This window comes from Saccopteryx leptura, chromosome 2, assembly GCF_036850995.1.
Source record: "Saccopteryx leptura isolate mSacLep1 chromosome 2, mSacLep1_pri_phased_curated, whole genome shotgun sequence".
Taxonomy (NCBI): domain Eukaryota; kingdom Metazoa; phylum Chordata; class Mammalia; order Chiroptera; family Emballonuridae; genus Saccopteryx; species Saccopteryx leptura.
In genome coordinates, this window is record NC_089504.1 from 338338883 (window position 1) to 338353511 (window position 14629).

General features: G+C 50.6%; 1 protein-coding gene across 5 annotated transcripts in view; it reads left to right on the forward strand.

Moving 5' to 3' along the window:
• Nucleotides 1-907: 907 nt before the first annotated feature.
• The window catches only part of RHBDL3 (rhomboid like 3), a 61390-nt gene continuing 47668 nt past the window's right edge, over nucleotides 908-14629 (forward strand). For 2 of the 5 annotated variants that reach the window (XM_066363797.1, XM_066363800.1), the window contains exons 1-2: nucleotides 908-1338; nucleotides 2927-2950. In XM_066363797.1, the coding sequence (XP_066219894.1) occupies nucleotides 1228-1338; nucleotides 2927-2950 (135 nt within the window). In that variant the 5' untranslated portion in view covers nucleotides 908-1227. Of the gene's footprint in view, nucleotides 1339-2926; nucleotides 2951-12345; nucleotides 12411-14629 lie in introns of those variants that run through there. The other 3 variants (XM_066363798.1, XM_066363799.1, XM_066363803.1) reach the window with 2 other exon arrangements.

Sequence of the window (14629 nt, forward strand, 5' to 3'; positions counted from 1 at the left end):
AGGAAGAGGAGAGGAAGGGGAGAGCCTTGGTGTGGGCTGGGGACTGACTGTGAGACATCATCAGGAATGAGTCCTCCTGGGAGAACCAGGCACCTGTCCCAGCCTGCCACTGGCACAGTTTACAGGCAGAGACAAGTCTCTCCTGGAAGGTCTTTCCTGTAGGGAAATAGCACCTTTTTTTTTTTTTTTTCTTTAAAATATCCCCTATTCCTTTGCTCTAACTTCATTCCTACTTACTTTCATTTACCTCCCCTCTACCAGCTGGGGCATTCCTATGGGCTAACCTTTGTCAAATGAAGCCAGGGCACTGTCATATAGCTCTGGGTGTGTGGGGAGGGCAAGAGTTAGGGTTTGGGGTCCCGGACGCCCCTATCTGATTTCTCCCATCCCTAAATAACTGGGCCTACCTGGACCTCCAAGAATCTGAGACCTTAATGGAGAGAGATGGAAGAATGCTCGGGATCCCTTTCTCTCAGCATCCGTCCCCCAATTCACTACTAGTTAACCCCGCCGTTGCCAACTTAGTGAAACCTCCTGCCTCCTTCATGCATCTGCTGCCTCCAACTAACCGTTAACCCGGTGGGTCTCGGGAAGTGGGTACTGCTCCCCACCCCGGACCCCATTCAGAGAGACAAACCCGGACCCGCGTTAGAGGCTAGTGGCGAGGGAGCCGGGGACAGCGCAGCCCCATCCTCGCCTCGGGAGGTGCAGTCACTTGCTTGCCAACCCCGCCGCAGCGCTCCGCCCTCCCCGGGCCGCGGCGCTCTGACCGATTTGGCCCGGGTGGCGGCGGCCGAGGGGGGGGCGGGGGCGGAGGACCGCGGTGCCCCTGAGCAGCCCCGCCCCCGCCTGCGCGCCGCCCGCGAGGAGTCCGTGGGGAGGAGGAGACTCGGGCGCAGAGCGGGGGCCGCGGGAAGCGGGAAGGGAGCGTGGGGAGGCGCTGGGCTGGTGCCGGCCCAAGGGCGCCCTTGCTTCGGAGCCGAGGGTGGGGGCCGAGACGGAGGTCGGCTGGCCGCAAGCGCGGAGAAGTTTGGCGGCCGGAGGGCGGGCGTCCCGGGGTCGCGAGGCGGCGGCGCGGGGGCCGAGGCCATGGGGGCGGGGGCGGGCGCGGAGGCGGCGCGGCGCGCACTGAGGCTCCCGAGCGGCGCGGCCGCCGCGGCGCAAAGTTAGCCTGGCGCCCCGGGACGAACCCCGCAGCCGCTGGCCGCCCCTGGATCCCACTTCGGCATGGGCGAGCACCCCAGCCCGGGCCCCGCAGTGGCCGCCTGCGCCGAGGCGGAGCGCATCGAGGAGCTGGAACCCGAGGCCGACGAGCAGCAGCCAGTGGCGTCGGAGGACGTGAGTGCCCCTCCCCCGCCCGGGCAAACTTTCTGGGGGGTACTAGGAGGAGCGCTGCCCCAGACTTGCCTCTGTGGGGTAACTTGGAGGTTTCAAGGTGACGCGGGAGCGCCCGGGATTGGCCGGGTCCCCGCGGGCGGGAGGGGCGGAAGGACCGGTCTCCCCGAAACGCGTGAGCGCCACCCCCCCTCGGGCTCCCGCGGCTTCCCGGCGGGACTTAGCCCCCGCCGCTGTGCTGGGGACCCATCGGCCGCCGGAGCCCCTTCCCCTCCGCTGGTGCAGTGCCCGGGACACGGCGTTTTCCCGCAGAGGCGGCCGCGTCACAGCAGTGACTCCCCTCCCCTCCTGTTGGCGACCTGCGGGTTCTCCGAGCCCCGAGAAGGGGCGGGCGCCGCCGAGTCCCCGGAACCCGCACCGCTGACGGGTCTGACGACCTTTTTCTCTTTGCTCTCGGATTAGCTCCTGCCGGGCACCTGCCCTGTCGCGACAGTGATTGAAATTCAAGCTGTCCCTTGTTCCAGAACCAGGCGGGAGGAGGGAGAGGAGTGCTGGGAGCGGTTTTGTTCCCAGAAAGGGGCTCCGGAGTCCCAGACCGCGTCGGTGCCAGCGACGGCCCCCTGGCGATGATGAGGAGGGGCTGCCCCAGAAGGCTTCCCTGCCATCTGCTGCTCAGTCTCCCCCCACCCCCCACCCCGCCCGTTGGGTCCTGGAAGTCATCTGCGTAGCCGGCACTGAGGAGTCCTGGGAACTGGAGTTTCTTAAGCTTCTTGCTCCCGAGGTTAACCTGCACGTAGAGGTGGAAAACTGGACTGACTCTCCTCCCTGCCCCTTAGCTCTCTCATGTTGGGGATACAGAAGTGAAGTCAGCGCCTCCCCCTTCAACCTGCCAGACCTAACAAACCTAAGCCCAAAGCCTGAATGTGCCTTGGGGGAAGCGTAACATCTCCCCTCCCTTTGGCCCTCATAGTTTAAACCTCTTACTTTGCTTCTGGCCCCCAAAAACCGTGGTAGAACCTCATGTCCTCACCACTTAAACTCCGCCTTGGAAGAGACTGGGTGGGTATCAGCACTTTGCAGGGGGGGGCCCCCTTCTCCCCAAACTGCATGCAAAATGTTAGTGCTTGTGCAGGGGTGAGTTTTCCTGCATAAGGGGTCTCAGGCCCCCAGCAGGTTGAGACCTCTGCAGCGAGACTGATGGAATGGCATCTGGGTGTGCATTCCCTGGCCTGGGAGTAGAAGTGGGTGGATATACGCTTTAGTCATTAGAAGTTATTAGAGGCCCTTGGACAGAGTTGGATGCCTTTATTTAGTCATTGTTGAGAATCACCCTTGTTCTGCTCATCCCTCTGCCTGCCTGTCTTGAAAAGAGGGAGACTTCCCCCACCTGAGTTTCCTCCCTTTGGTCAGTACTTACTCATCTAGGGAGCTCTTTTCAGGATTTCCCTGATCTCGTGGTGGGCCCCTGAATGTGGGGGAGCAGTGGGGAGGCTATGTCAGAAATATTAAGGGTGTACAGAAGCCCTGGTGATAAGTGTGTGTTTCTTTCTCTCCTCTTCCTCCTCTCCTGCACGGTCTCCCTCTCTGCCAGCACTGGAAAGTCCTGTTTGATCAGGTATGTGAGCAGTTAAAGCCCCTCCTCTTCCTTCCAGCCCTCCCCCAAATCGGTCTCCCTGCTCTAAACTCCTGAGATGGTGACGTGGGGATGGGGAGTGTGGCTTAGTGCATCTCTGAGACTGAAGACACTCCTCCACTTTGCTCTCCAGGTTTCGGGACGAGGCAGTGGGCACCCCTGAGACATCCTCCCATCCCTCCTCCTCTAAACTCCGCTTCATCAGAGCAGGGTTTATAGAGTCTGGGATGGTCTCTACCTGCCTGGGGTTGCAATTGGGCCTGGAAAGGTGGGGGAAAGGCTTAGGTTAACATCCCCTCTGTTTCTCCACTCCCACCATCACAGATCTCTGGCCATCAATGAAGTCAAACCTCTGCCATCCTTGGAGGGTGACTCACATATGGTTCTTTTGAAAGCTGACTTTAATTTTCTGGCAAGAATGGAGGGAGGGGTGTAGGGGAAATAGTCTCTGATTATTTGTAGTGCCTGGAGTCTAGGTGTGGGTAATGGAATGGAGTTGCGGCTGTCGACTTTGGAATCTGGAGATGGACATTTGACTTTCATCCAGGAACTTGGTTCTCTTTGCTTGGTACTTGTGTTGAGTGCTGTTGTGTATTTCCTTCTGCCTCTTCCACAGTGCAGAAGGAAAAGGGGCAATAGGTGTCCCAGTGTGGGGGAATAGTGAACACTGTGATCCTGGGGTGACCATGATTGTGCCCAGAAGTTTGTACAGTTTTAAGAGACCAGTCTGATTGGGCCAGAGGGACTATGTTTTGTTGGAGAGGGAGATAAAGCTAAAATGTAGCTTGGACTAGACCATATCCTGTTGTAGATAGGTGAAGCCAATGGAACCTTTTTTTTTTTAGCAGGGTGGTTATGGGATACGAGGCATGCTTTGGGAAGATTCTCTCTGATAGTGGGGTGGAGGTGGAATGAGCTGCAGCGATGAGAGCCACTAGGTAGGAGCCGCTGCAGAATATGGACACAGGCATCTTGCAAGATGACAGAATGGAAAGGAAGAGGAACATGGCAATGGGAGGATTAGGAGATCCTACTAGACTGAATAGAGGTGAACCACATATATAACTTTGAGATTCTGATTCTAGGAGGGAAAGGAAAAGTCAGGGTTGGGGTGGAGTGGGGTTTGGCAAAAATGACAACTTTGGTTTTGGACCACAGGGGGTCTTCGGGTTATGACACAGTTTATTCCTACAGCAGTGATGTAAACCCAAATTTTGGTGTAAATCAAAACATACCCTAACCTAAGTCATTTACCTATCCTAACATAGTTGTAAAATCATAATCTAGAACATAAAAATGCAACTAAGCCACAGATAAAGGAAAAGGACATAAATAATAAATATACTACTATACTGTACACTGTTCAGTAGTGACAGAAAAAAAATGACAAAAGATGAGGGTGAAAAAAAATTTTTCTTACCTTTATTCCTGTGGTTGGCTTGCACACTGGAAGGGGCATTGCAAGGTGGGAGAGAGTGACCTACTGGGAGGAGGAAGCTGGAGAGGCAGGAGAACCTGCAGAAGGTGCTGGAGATACGGGGTCAGGTGAATCAGGATTGCCTAAGGAACATGCAGGAGACGCTGGAGATGATTCTACCTGTACTACAGGTGTTTCATCTCGAGAAGCAGCTGATGTAGAGGGTACAGGATCTATTGCAGGCCTCTCTACTTTCTTAAAGAATTGTTCCAGGCTAGTCTGGAAGGTTCATGACTTCTTTCTCAAAATCTGCCTATAGCATTGCAGGGCATTCATAACAGCTCTGCAGACCTTACTGAATGTCATCCCTGGGGTCCTCAGCCTGAAATTTTGCCAACCCTTCCTCTACCATAGGAAAACCTTCTGCCAAACCCTTGGCAGTAAATCTCTTGGGTTCTGGAGTTTCTATCTCTTCCTCTTTAGTCAGCTGCTTCTCCAGCTGAATGAGGTCCTCAGCAGACAGCTCCTCTCCATGTGCTGCCAGTAGCTCTGTGACATCATCGTGATGGCCTTCCTCTTTGAAGCACTACCATCTGAAGACTCTCATTTAGGAGCCATGATAAGGGACAAAAAGTTGCCAAACAAAGCAACACAAACAGAACGATTGTGCTTTTCATAGTCCAAAATGTTGTCGGTAAGCGTACTGGAGGACTCCAACTCACTCATATGCCATGTGACCACATAGTCTTCTGCAGCGCAACCAAACTAGTTTGCTCACGTAGTCCGTAAGTACGACACTAATGGCGTAAGCCAAAACATGTCTCATTTTTTTTAAGCTTTTATGGGAGTGAGCATCGTAAAGTCAATACATCATATGTTGAGACTGTTGTAACCCAAGGACCCCTGGTATTTCAATTTGAGGAGCCGGCTAAATGCAGGTGACCAAGTGGGACCAAAGACATGGAATTGCAGTTTGAAACACATGGCAGGCCTGTGCTAGGGATGTGGGGTGTTGTCCATGTTAACATGAGGCCTGGCTGTGGTTTGGGAGCATCCAGTAGCTCCTGTTCCCAGGGGGTAGCACATCTCTCCCTCTGATCCTAAGTGCCACTCACTGTCCCTCCAGCTCCTAAGAGTACAGCAGCTGCTGGCCGGATGCCCTGCGACAGGAGGGAGCCACTTGCTGCTACTGATACCGGACCAGCAAGCTGCCAGCCCTCACATGTCTTGTCAGATTTAGAATCAGAACCTAGAACACAGTGTATCTTTCTGTTTTTCTCTGTCTGTGTCTTTTTCATTTGATTAATTTCCTTTGCTAGTTAGTCCCTGGGGGGGTGTTTACATTTTAAAACAAACTATTTGGGTGAATGGAGGAGAACTTGGTAGGAAGGATTTGGAACTGGAGGGAGCAGAGAGAATGTGTAGTACCTAATACCAGTGGGTGGTCTATGCAGTTCAGTTTCTGCCACTGGAGGGAGGTCCTGGGTGTCACAAAGACCATCCCCCTGCTTCTGGGAAGGCCCACCCAGAAACCGTTCTGGATGGGCAAAATTAATTCTAGGACAGGAACTCCCTACTCTGGGTGAACAATTTCTTTTCTAACAAGTTCTGCCTGTCTGCTCCCCATCCCTCGTGGCATTAGAAGCCCATTTTTGTCCTCTTTCCTGTCCACGCTTTGTGTTGAAGGGGCAGGGCTTGATCTCTGGCGGATAGCCAGTCCCTCTGTGTTCGTCTCCTTGCTTTGTGGGGCCAGCCCCGGACCATTTCCCTGATAGGGCTAAATGTAGAGTAGGTATGAAACTTCACAAATGGGCAGACTTCAGAAGGATTCCAAGTTATCCAAAGAGCTGGTGTTTCATCCTTTCTGGGCCTGCTTAAAGGTGGTGAACCTGGTGCACTTAGGAAAGGACAGTTGGCTGGGGACTGTGCAGGCAGCCTCCCTACCAGCTCATAGATAGCCCTGGCGGGTCAAACTGTGGTGAATGGGGTCGGTGCAGCTGCAAGCTGATGGGGCCCTGAAATTCATTTCCCACAGGTCAGTGAGATGGGAGGCTGGCCCCTGTCGGTCCTCCATCCCTCCTGGATTAAGGGGATACCAGTGGTCAGCAGGTTTCAAACTGAGATCTACTGGAACTTTCCCCAGGTGTTAGGGATGGAATTGGACCGGTTCCTCCATGCTGTCTAGTTCTTTGGCACATAGAATAGTTTTGACCCAGCATGAAGCTAATTGGACCTCAAAGGCTGGAAGCCATGACTTTGACCTTTTAGTCTTATGTGGCCACCCCTCAACTAAATGGCCAGGGTGCCTTTTGTGGAAGTTGGAGATGAAGGAAACAGGTGACCCCAGTCCTGTTCATCCTACTGGCCCCCCTGGCACTTTGGGCATTTGTCTGAACTGCTCAAGCAGGGGTGTAGCATGCCATCCATCCTCAACCTTCCCTTAGTCTTCCCCATAGATCCCAGTAGTTACAGCAGTCGGGGAACTGGATGATCATCACTGCCCGCCCCATGTCCCATGTCTTTGTTTCCTATTTTAACTTCTGTTTGAAGGAATTGTCTTTTCATAACCTTGGGATCTTTTTGAGTGGGGAGGATGGAAGGATTTCAAATGGTTTCTGTTTTATTTTAAAACTTTTTTATTGAGTTTATTGGGGTAACGTTGGTTAATAAAATTATATAGGTTTCAGGTGTACACATTTATAATGTCTCATCTGTATGTTGAATTGTGTGTTTACCACCCAAGTCAAGTCTCCTTCTGTCATCATTTATCATTTCTATACCCTCGTCTACCTCCCCCCCCCTTTCCTCAGGTCATCACCACACTGGTCTCTGTCTGTGACTTATTTTACTTCTTTTTGTTTAATCCCTTCACCTTTTTCACCCAGCCCCACAACCCGCCTCCCCTCTGACGCCTGTCAGTCTGTTTGCTATCTATGAGTCGGTTTCTATTTGTTTGTTAGTTTATTTTGTTCATTAAATTCCACATACGAGTGAACTCATGTGGTACTTGTCTTTCTCTGACTGGTTTACTTGATGTAGCATATTGCTCTCCAGTTCCATCCATGCTGTCACAAGTGGTGAGATTTCCTTTTTTATAACTGATGAGTATTTCATTGTATAAATGCAGCACAGCCTTTTTATCCACTCATTTACTGATGGACACTTGGACTGCTTCCAAATCTTGGCAATTGTAAATAATGCTGTGATGAACATAGAGGTACACATATTCTTTCAAATTGGTATTTTGGGTTTCTTAGAATATATTCCCAGAGTGGAATTGCTGGATCATAAGGCAGTTCAGTTCCACTTTTAATTTTTTGAGGAATCTCCATACTGTTTTCCCCAGTGGCTGCGCCAGTCTGCATTCCCACCAACAGTTCATGAGGGTTCCCTTCTCTGCACATTCTCACCAACACTTGTTTGTTGATTTATTGATGATAGCCATTCTGATAGGTATGAGGTGATATCTCACTGTGGTTTTTAAATTTTTTTATTTATTAATTGTTCCTAGTGAGCAAGAGAGAGGGACAGACAGAAAGGGAGAGAGATTAGAAGCATCAATTCTTCGTTGCAGCACTTTAGTTGTTCATTGATTGCTTTCTCATATATGCCTTGACCGGGGGGCTCCAACAGACCGAGTGACCCCTTGCTCAGGCCAGCGACCATGGGGTTATGTCTGTGATCCCACACGCAAGCCAGTGAGCCTGTGCTCAAGCCAGATGAGCCCATGCTCAAGCTAGAAACCTTGGGGTTTTGAACCTGGGTCATCAGCGTCCCAGGCTGATGCTCTATCCACTGCTCCACCGCCTGGTCCAGCTTGTGGTTTTAATTTGCATTTCTCTGATAATTAGTGATGTTGAATATCTTTTCATGTCTGTTGGCCATCTGTATGTCTTCTTTGGAAAAGTGTCTATTTAGGTCTTTGCCTGTTTTTTGTGTTTTTTTTCTTTTTTGAGAGAAAGAGAGAGAGAGATAGGGACAGACTGGAAGGGAACAGGATGAGAAGCATCCGTTTTTTGTTATGGCACTTTAGTTGTTCATTGATTGCTTTCTCATATGTGCCTTGACTGGGAGGCTACAGCAGAGCAAGTGACCCCTTGCTCAAGCCAGTGACCTTTTGGGCTCAAGCCAGTGACCTTTGGGCTCAAGCCAGTGACCATGGGGTCAGGTCTGTGATCCCACACTCAAGCTGACAAACCCACACTGAAACCGGATGAGCCCACATTCAACTGGTGAGGTCTTCACCTATTTTTTAATTGGATTGTTTGGTTGGTTGGTTGGTTGGTTCAGTTTTATAGGTTCTTTATAAATTTTAATATTAACTCCTTGTCAGCTGTATCATTGGCAAATATTTTCTTCTGTTCAGTGGGTTGTCTTTTCATTTTGTTGATGATTTCCTTTGCTGTGCAAAAACTTTTAGTTTGATATAGTTCCATTTGTTTATTTTTTCTTTTGTTTTCCTTATCTTTAGTATATTAATGGTTGTCCTAAATACTAGTTTTTAAAAGTTACCATAAATATTAATCTGTTGTTAGCCTGACCTGTGGTGGCACAGTGGATAAAGCGTCGACCTGGAAATGCTGAGGTCGCCAGTTCAAAACCCTGGGCTTGCCTGGTCAAGGCACATATGGGAGTTGATGCTTCCAGCTCCTCCCCACCTTCTCTCTCTGTCTCTCTCTCCTCTCTCTCTCCCTCTCTGTCTCTCTTTCTCTCCCTTTCTCCTCTCTAAAAATGAATAAAAAAATATTAATCTGTTGTTATAACATCAAGGCAAAAAATGTCTTATTTTTCTGTGGTTGAATCTGTTGGGCTTTTCCCTCATGATTCCTTCAGTCGCTTTGGGCCTGAGACAGTTTTCATCCCTTTTCAGATTTTGTAAATATATTCTTCTGTTTCCTACTACTTTTCCTATGATTTAGGGAAAAATCAAATCATCTAACCCTTTACTCTATCCAGATCATTTTTTATTTTTTTATGTATTGATTTTAGCGAGTGAGGAAAGAAGAGAGAGAAAGAGGGGAAGGGGGAACAGTGGTCTGTTCTTGTCTGTGCCATACCGCGGAATTGAACCAGCAACCTCTGCACTTCAGGACAATGCTCCCAACCTTTTTTGGGCCATGGACCGGTTTAATGTCAGAAAATATTTTCACGGACCGGCCTTTAAGGTGGGACAGATAAATGTATCACGTGACTGAAACAAGCGTCAAGAGTGAGTCTTAGACGGATGTAACAGGGAATCTGGTCATTTTTAAAAAAATAAAACATCGTTCAGACTTAAATATAAATAAAACGGAAAGAATGTAAGTTATTCTTTCTCTGTGGACCAGTACTGGGGGTTGGGAACCACTGCTCTAACCAACGGAGCTAACCAGCCAAGGTCTTTTTTTTTTTTTTTAATTTTTTAAAAAAATTTTATCTATTGATTTTACAGAGAGAGGAGGGCAGAGAACAATAAGTATCAAGTCATAGTTGCTTCACTTTAGTTGTTCATTGATTGCTTGTTGTATGTGCCTTGACCGGGCAAGCCCAGGGTTTTGAACTGGCGACCTCAGCATTCCAAGTCAATGCTTTATCCACTGCACCACCACAGGTCAGGCCCAGCCAAGGTCTTTATCGAGATCTTATTTCTGTCCAGTAACAACAGCATCACTTACTAAGAAACGCATCCTTTATACATTCTTTGAGAAATGTTATCATTTGGTACCTATTTTTGTGTATACTTTAGGTTGCTATTCTATTCCACTGATATTTATACTTCTGTTCAGGTAATGTACCTTTTAGTTATAGCTTTGTATTGGTTTTGTAGCTTTCCTGCAATCTCCTCTTTGCAAGGTTTAGCATGGATAGTCTCACTCTAGTCCCTTCCTGAACTCCAGGGAAGTGCCCTTAAGGATCCAAGGTTAAATAGCTGGTCAGTGGCAGATGTGGGACTGGAGCCCAGTAAACCCATAAAGGGCTTCTGGGGCTGGAAAATCACTTCCTGGTTCACCCTTAAAAATGCCTTCAAGATCTGCGAATGTTTAATGAACAAAAGGATTTGGAGCAGAGTTCTATTAATTCTCACAGCACAATTACTTTCAAGCTTGAACAAGCAAGAGGGAGAAGGGAGAATTGAAAGTGACTTGCCTGTGTCTCCCTTTTTCCCTTCCCATGGGGAGCATATATTTCCCAGACCCCCAACTTTGCTGGTCTCCCAGAAGGAAAACGAAGAAGTCCTGATTATCCCACTAAAATTATAACTGTGGAATGACCAGAGTGCGGTGCTACTTAGAGGGCCTGCTCAGGACAGAACTCTGGATTTGGAGTCAGGGAGACCTGGGTTCAGGCCTTACTGACTTTGTGATGAGGGGAAGCAGTTAGCTCTCTAAGTCTCAATTTCCTTCTCTTTAAAATGGAGGCGATCATCTTTGACTACAGGGGCAAAGGGGCAACGGTGGGAATTAAAAGGAAGCAGAATAAGTAGTGATCATGTGACAACTGTCTCTTGACTGGGACTCAGAATTTGCTGGGAAGAAGCACAGGGCCGCTTCTGAGATCCAGGTCCTCCCAGGAAAGGTGGCGGCCTCTCTAAACCAGCTCCTTCCCAGTCCAGGCTCCTGGAAAGAGATCCTTTTTTTTTTTTTTTTTTTTTTTTTTTTGTGACAAAGACAGAGAGACAGGGACCAACAGGCAGGAAGGGAGAGAGATGAGAAGCATCAGTTCTTTGTTGGAACACCTTAGTTGTTCATTGATTGCTTTCTCATATGTGTCTTGACTGGGGGTGGTGGTTACAGCAGAGTGAGTGACCCCTTGCTCAAGCCAGTGAAGTCGGGCTTCAAGCCAGTGACCTTGGGCTCAAGCCAGCGACCATAGGGTCATGTCTTTGATTCTACGCTCAAGCCAGCGATCCTGCACTTAAGCTGGTGAGCCTGTGCTCAAGCTGGTGACCTCGGGATTTCGAACTTGGGTCCTCTGCACTCCAGTCCAATGCTCTGTCCACTGTGCCATCACCTGGTCAGGCAAGAGAGCCACTTCTGAGCCCAGAGGATTTTCCTGCTTGCTTTCCCCAGTGTCCCCCTGCCAAACCCCTTTTCCTCCAGCCTGGGGTCTCCCCTTGGCCTAACCCTGAAGCCCACCTCATTTGCTGCCCTTCTGCAGCTGGGGATTCTGTTTGCTGAAAGGTTCATGTGAGATTGCTAAATGGATTAGTGAGGAGCCACAGCAAACACCTGTCCCAGAGACAGGGACATTGGCGGCAGTCCCCTTGAACACACAGTTAACTTGTAGAGAGGGGTTCACAGAGAGGGGTTGACTGGAGCCCTTACTTGGGCTCTGTACCCCCAACCCCTTATCAGGGCCCTTAGGCTTTGGACTTTTCTCCCCCACAAAGCCAGCTTCCCTGCCCCTGCCCCCTGGACCCTGTCACTCATGCTAAATTAACGCTTTTATTCCTGACCGCTCACAGAATGCATTTGATGACGGTTGAGCAGTGGGGCCAAGGGATCTGAGATCTTAAGCTGCCTGGCTGCCTGCCCGCCCGGCTGCTTGCCCGCCCGCCCGCCCGACACAGCCCAGGGACACAGATGTTCAAGCAAACAGGTCACACCACAGCCCCTCACGAGGCTCTTGGATTCAGATCTCTGCGTCAGGAGCAGACCCTGGCCATCGGGCTGCCTCGCTCATGACGGCCCCTCTAGGGCTGCTGCCGCCTCAGTTACCAAGGATCATTAGAAGGTGGGCAGAAGCATCTTGTCTAGTTCGCTCATGGGTGCTCTCTGGCCTGTGTTCCCCCACCAGACCTTGTAGACTGCCCTGCATTTACTTGGCACTGAGTGACTAAGGCAGTGGAGAGGACACCTATCTGGCTCAAGTCCCAGCTTACCTCTGAGCTGCGTAACCATGGGCAAGCCCAGTAACCTCTTCAAAACTCAGTTTCAGTTTTCTCATCTGTAAGTGCTTAGAGTAGTGCACTTCCGTCAGGGTTGCTTTGAGGCCTAAGGAGGTAGTACGGGTGTCACACTGGGCAAAGTAGGTAGTGAGTACCTGGTAAGTATGGTTGTTATCATGTTACTGAAATTTATTAATTGATTTCAAGTTAACCTCTGACATGTAATAGTTCTAGGTCTCAAATTAGTGTCCAGATCCCCAGTCTGGGGATCTTTCCACCCTATGGAGTGGACTTCTTCAGGACAGGAGCTGATAACCATATGCCCCTGAACCTTCCAGACAGAAAGGAGAAGCTTTAGGACAAAGGCTACTTGGGGGATTGTTGATGCCCAAGTGTTTCCCCTCCGCTCACCGCTCGCTACTCACCACTCACCGGCTTGTCCACCTGCAGGCAGAGAGTGAAGGGTCAGAAGGCCAGACTCGGGGCAGCTGCTGCAACATGGAGATGTGTCAGCGTGCATCTTGAGTTGTGAGCCCCTGGTAGAACCCCCCCCCCTTTACATGCCTCCCCACCAGCTTCTTTTGAAGCCAGGTCAAGTTCGCCTCTGAAAATATTTCTTTGAGAGCACAAACACTGACTGTCCGCGAAGGTCCTGGTATCTCTATAGCCCTGTGGGCGAGTGCTGCTATCCCCTTCACAGAGGAGGAAACAGGTCTGTGGGACCAGGCTTGCCCAGAGACATGAAGCAAATGAGGACCTTCTGAAGAGGGGGGGTGTTGGTGCACAAGGCCTCTGGGTGAGGCCTGAAACGGCAGTGCCACAGGAGCAGAAGTTTGGTGACCCTTTGTTCTGCCCACTCTGCTCCTGATCAGAGGTCTACTCCCACCTCCTCGTGGGATTCTCTCGGCGCTCTCTCTTTTCTGGGGGACCTGAGGGGCCTGTTGGTGGCAGAAGGAGGAAGTGGGTTTGGGCTAAAGGAGAAGGAATGGGGGAGATGTAAGATCTCTCTTGCTGCTCAGACCAACTCGCAGCTCTCCCTGCCTGCTGCTCCCCTGGGACTCCAGCATTATGGGTATGACTCGGCTTTAGTCCCCAGGCAGCTGTGACATGTGACAGCTGGCCCTGGATGAGTCAGAATAGGCATTATTATGTCTGCTCTTAGGGACCCAAGGGGCCTGGCTTTGAGTCACAGCCCCCAGCTGCTGTCTCAGAGTCTGTGAGAAGGCCTTCAAGGCCTTCTGGGAGGGTGGTGACTCTAGAAGAGAAGCGGAGTCTTCCAGGGGGCTCTCTCTCCGGGTGGCGAGGGTCTGTCCTCTCCCATCCAGCTTCCCGTGCTCCAGGGGAAGTCTGAGAGTTCTTCTTTCTGTCACAGCCCAGGTGTTGAGAGAGCTGGGTGGTTTTCTGGATACATGCTGATTGTCCAGTAGCTCAGCCTGAATTCAGGTCAGGATGCTTGATTCTGTGCTGCAAGGAGGCTTCTGGGAGAAGCCCCTTGAGAGGGATGAGCTGCCTCCCTGCAGACCCCTGATGTGGCAGCTGAGACAACAGAAATAATATAACTGGGAATCCTAGAATCACCTAAGCTTCACCAGCTGGCAGAGGCCTGGCCTGGCCAAATCCCAGGGTAGCACAAGGGCCCCACGTGCTCCGTGTGGGGAGACCCAAGGCCAGGAGGGGTCAGAGCCTGGTTTTTAGGAAGTGGTCTGTCTTCCTAGGGAGGCTTGAGGTCTTTGAGCATCCACTCTCAGCCCCAGCTTGGAGCAGGCCAGATGGTGCCCCATTCTGCTCACTGGGGGTACTTTTGGACAAGTTGTTTATCTCTGTGCACCTCAGTTTCTGTGTCTTTTAAATGGGACTAAGCACACTTACTGGAGGATTGGTGTGCACATAGAAGTAATAAAATATTTGTGCAAATTAGTACTTCAGAATTGGGAGAAGTCAGGGAATGGAGGGAAGTGGTTTTCTGTGAGGTGAACTACCATCCTCATTGGCGAGAAAGAACTAGAAGAGAAAGCCGCTTCTCCCATCACCTCACCTCCTGACCTCGGCAGCTGCAGGCCTGGACCTAATTTATGGGGCTATAAATATCCATGAATGGGCCAGAGTTCCCTGGTGGGCTCCGGCTGTTAGGTGGGACAGCTCTGCTGAGCTATAAACCCCTGGGTAGCCTCCTTAATTCTGCTCTGCTCAGAATCTGGGTAATGATGCAAGGAACCAGCAGATGAGCCATGATGACCCCCCAAGAGGGGAGGGGCAGCTGCCCATCCTCCCCCCATCTCAGCACACAGCCCCGTGGTCATTCCCTAGGGCTCTTTCTATCCTGGTGTGTAGAGAAGTGACAGTGTGGCTGGGGGTAGAAGCCTTCCTTAGATTCTAG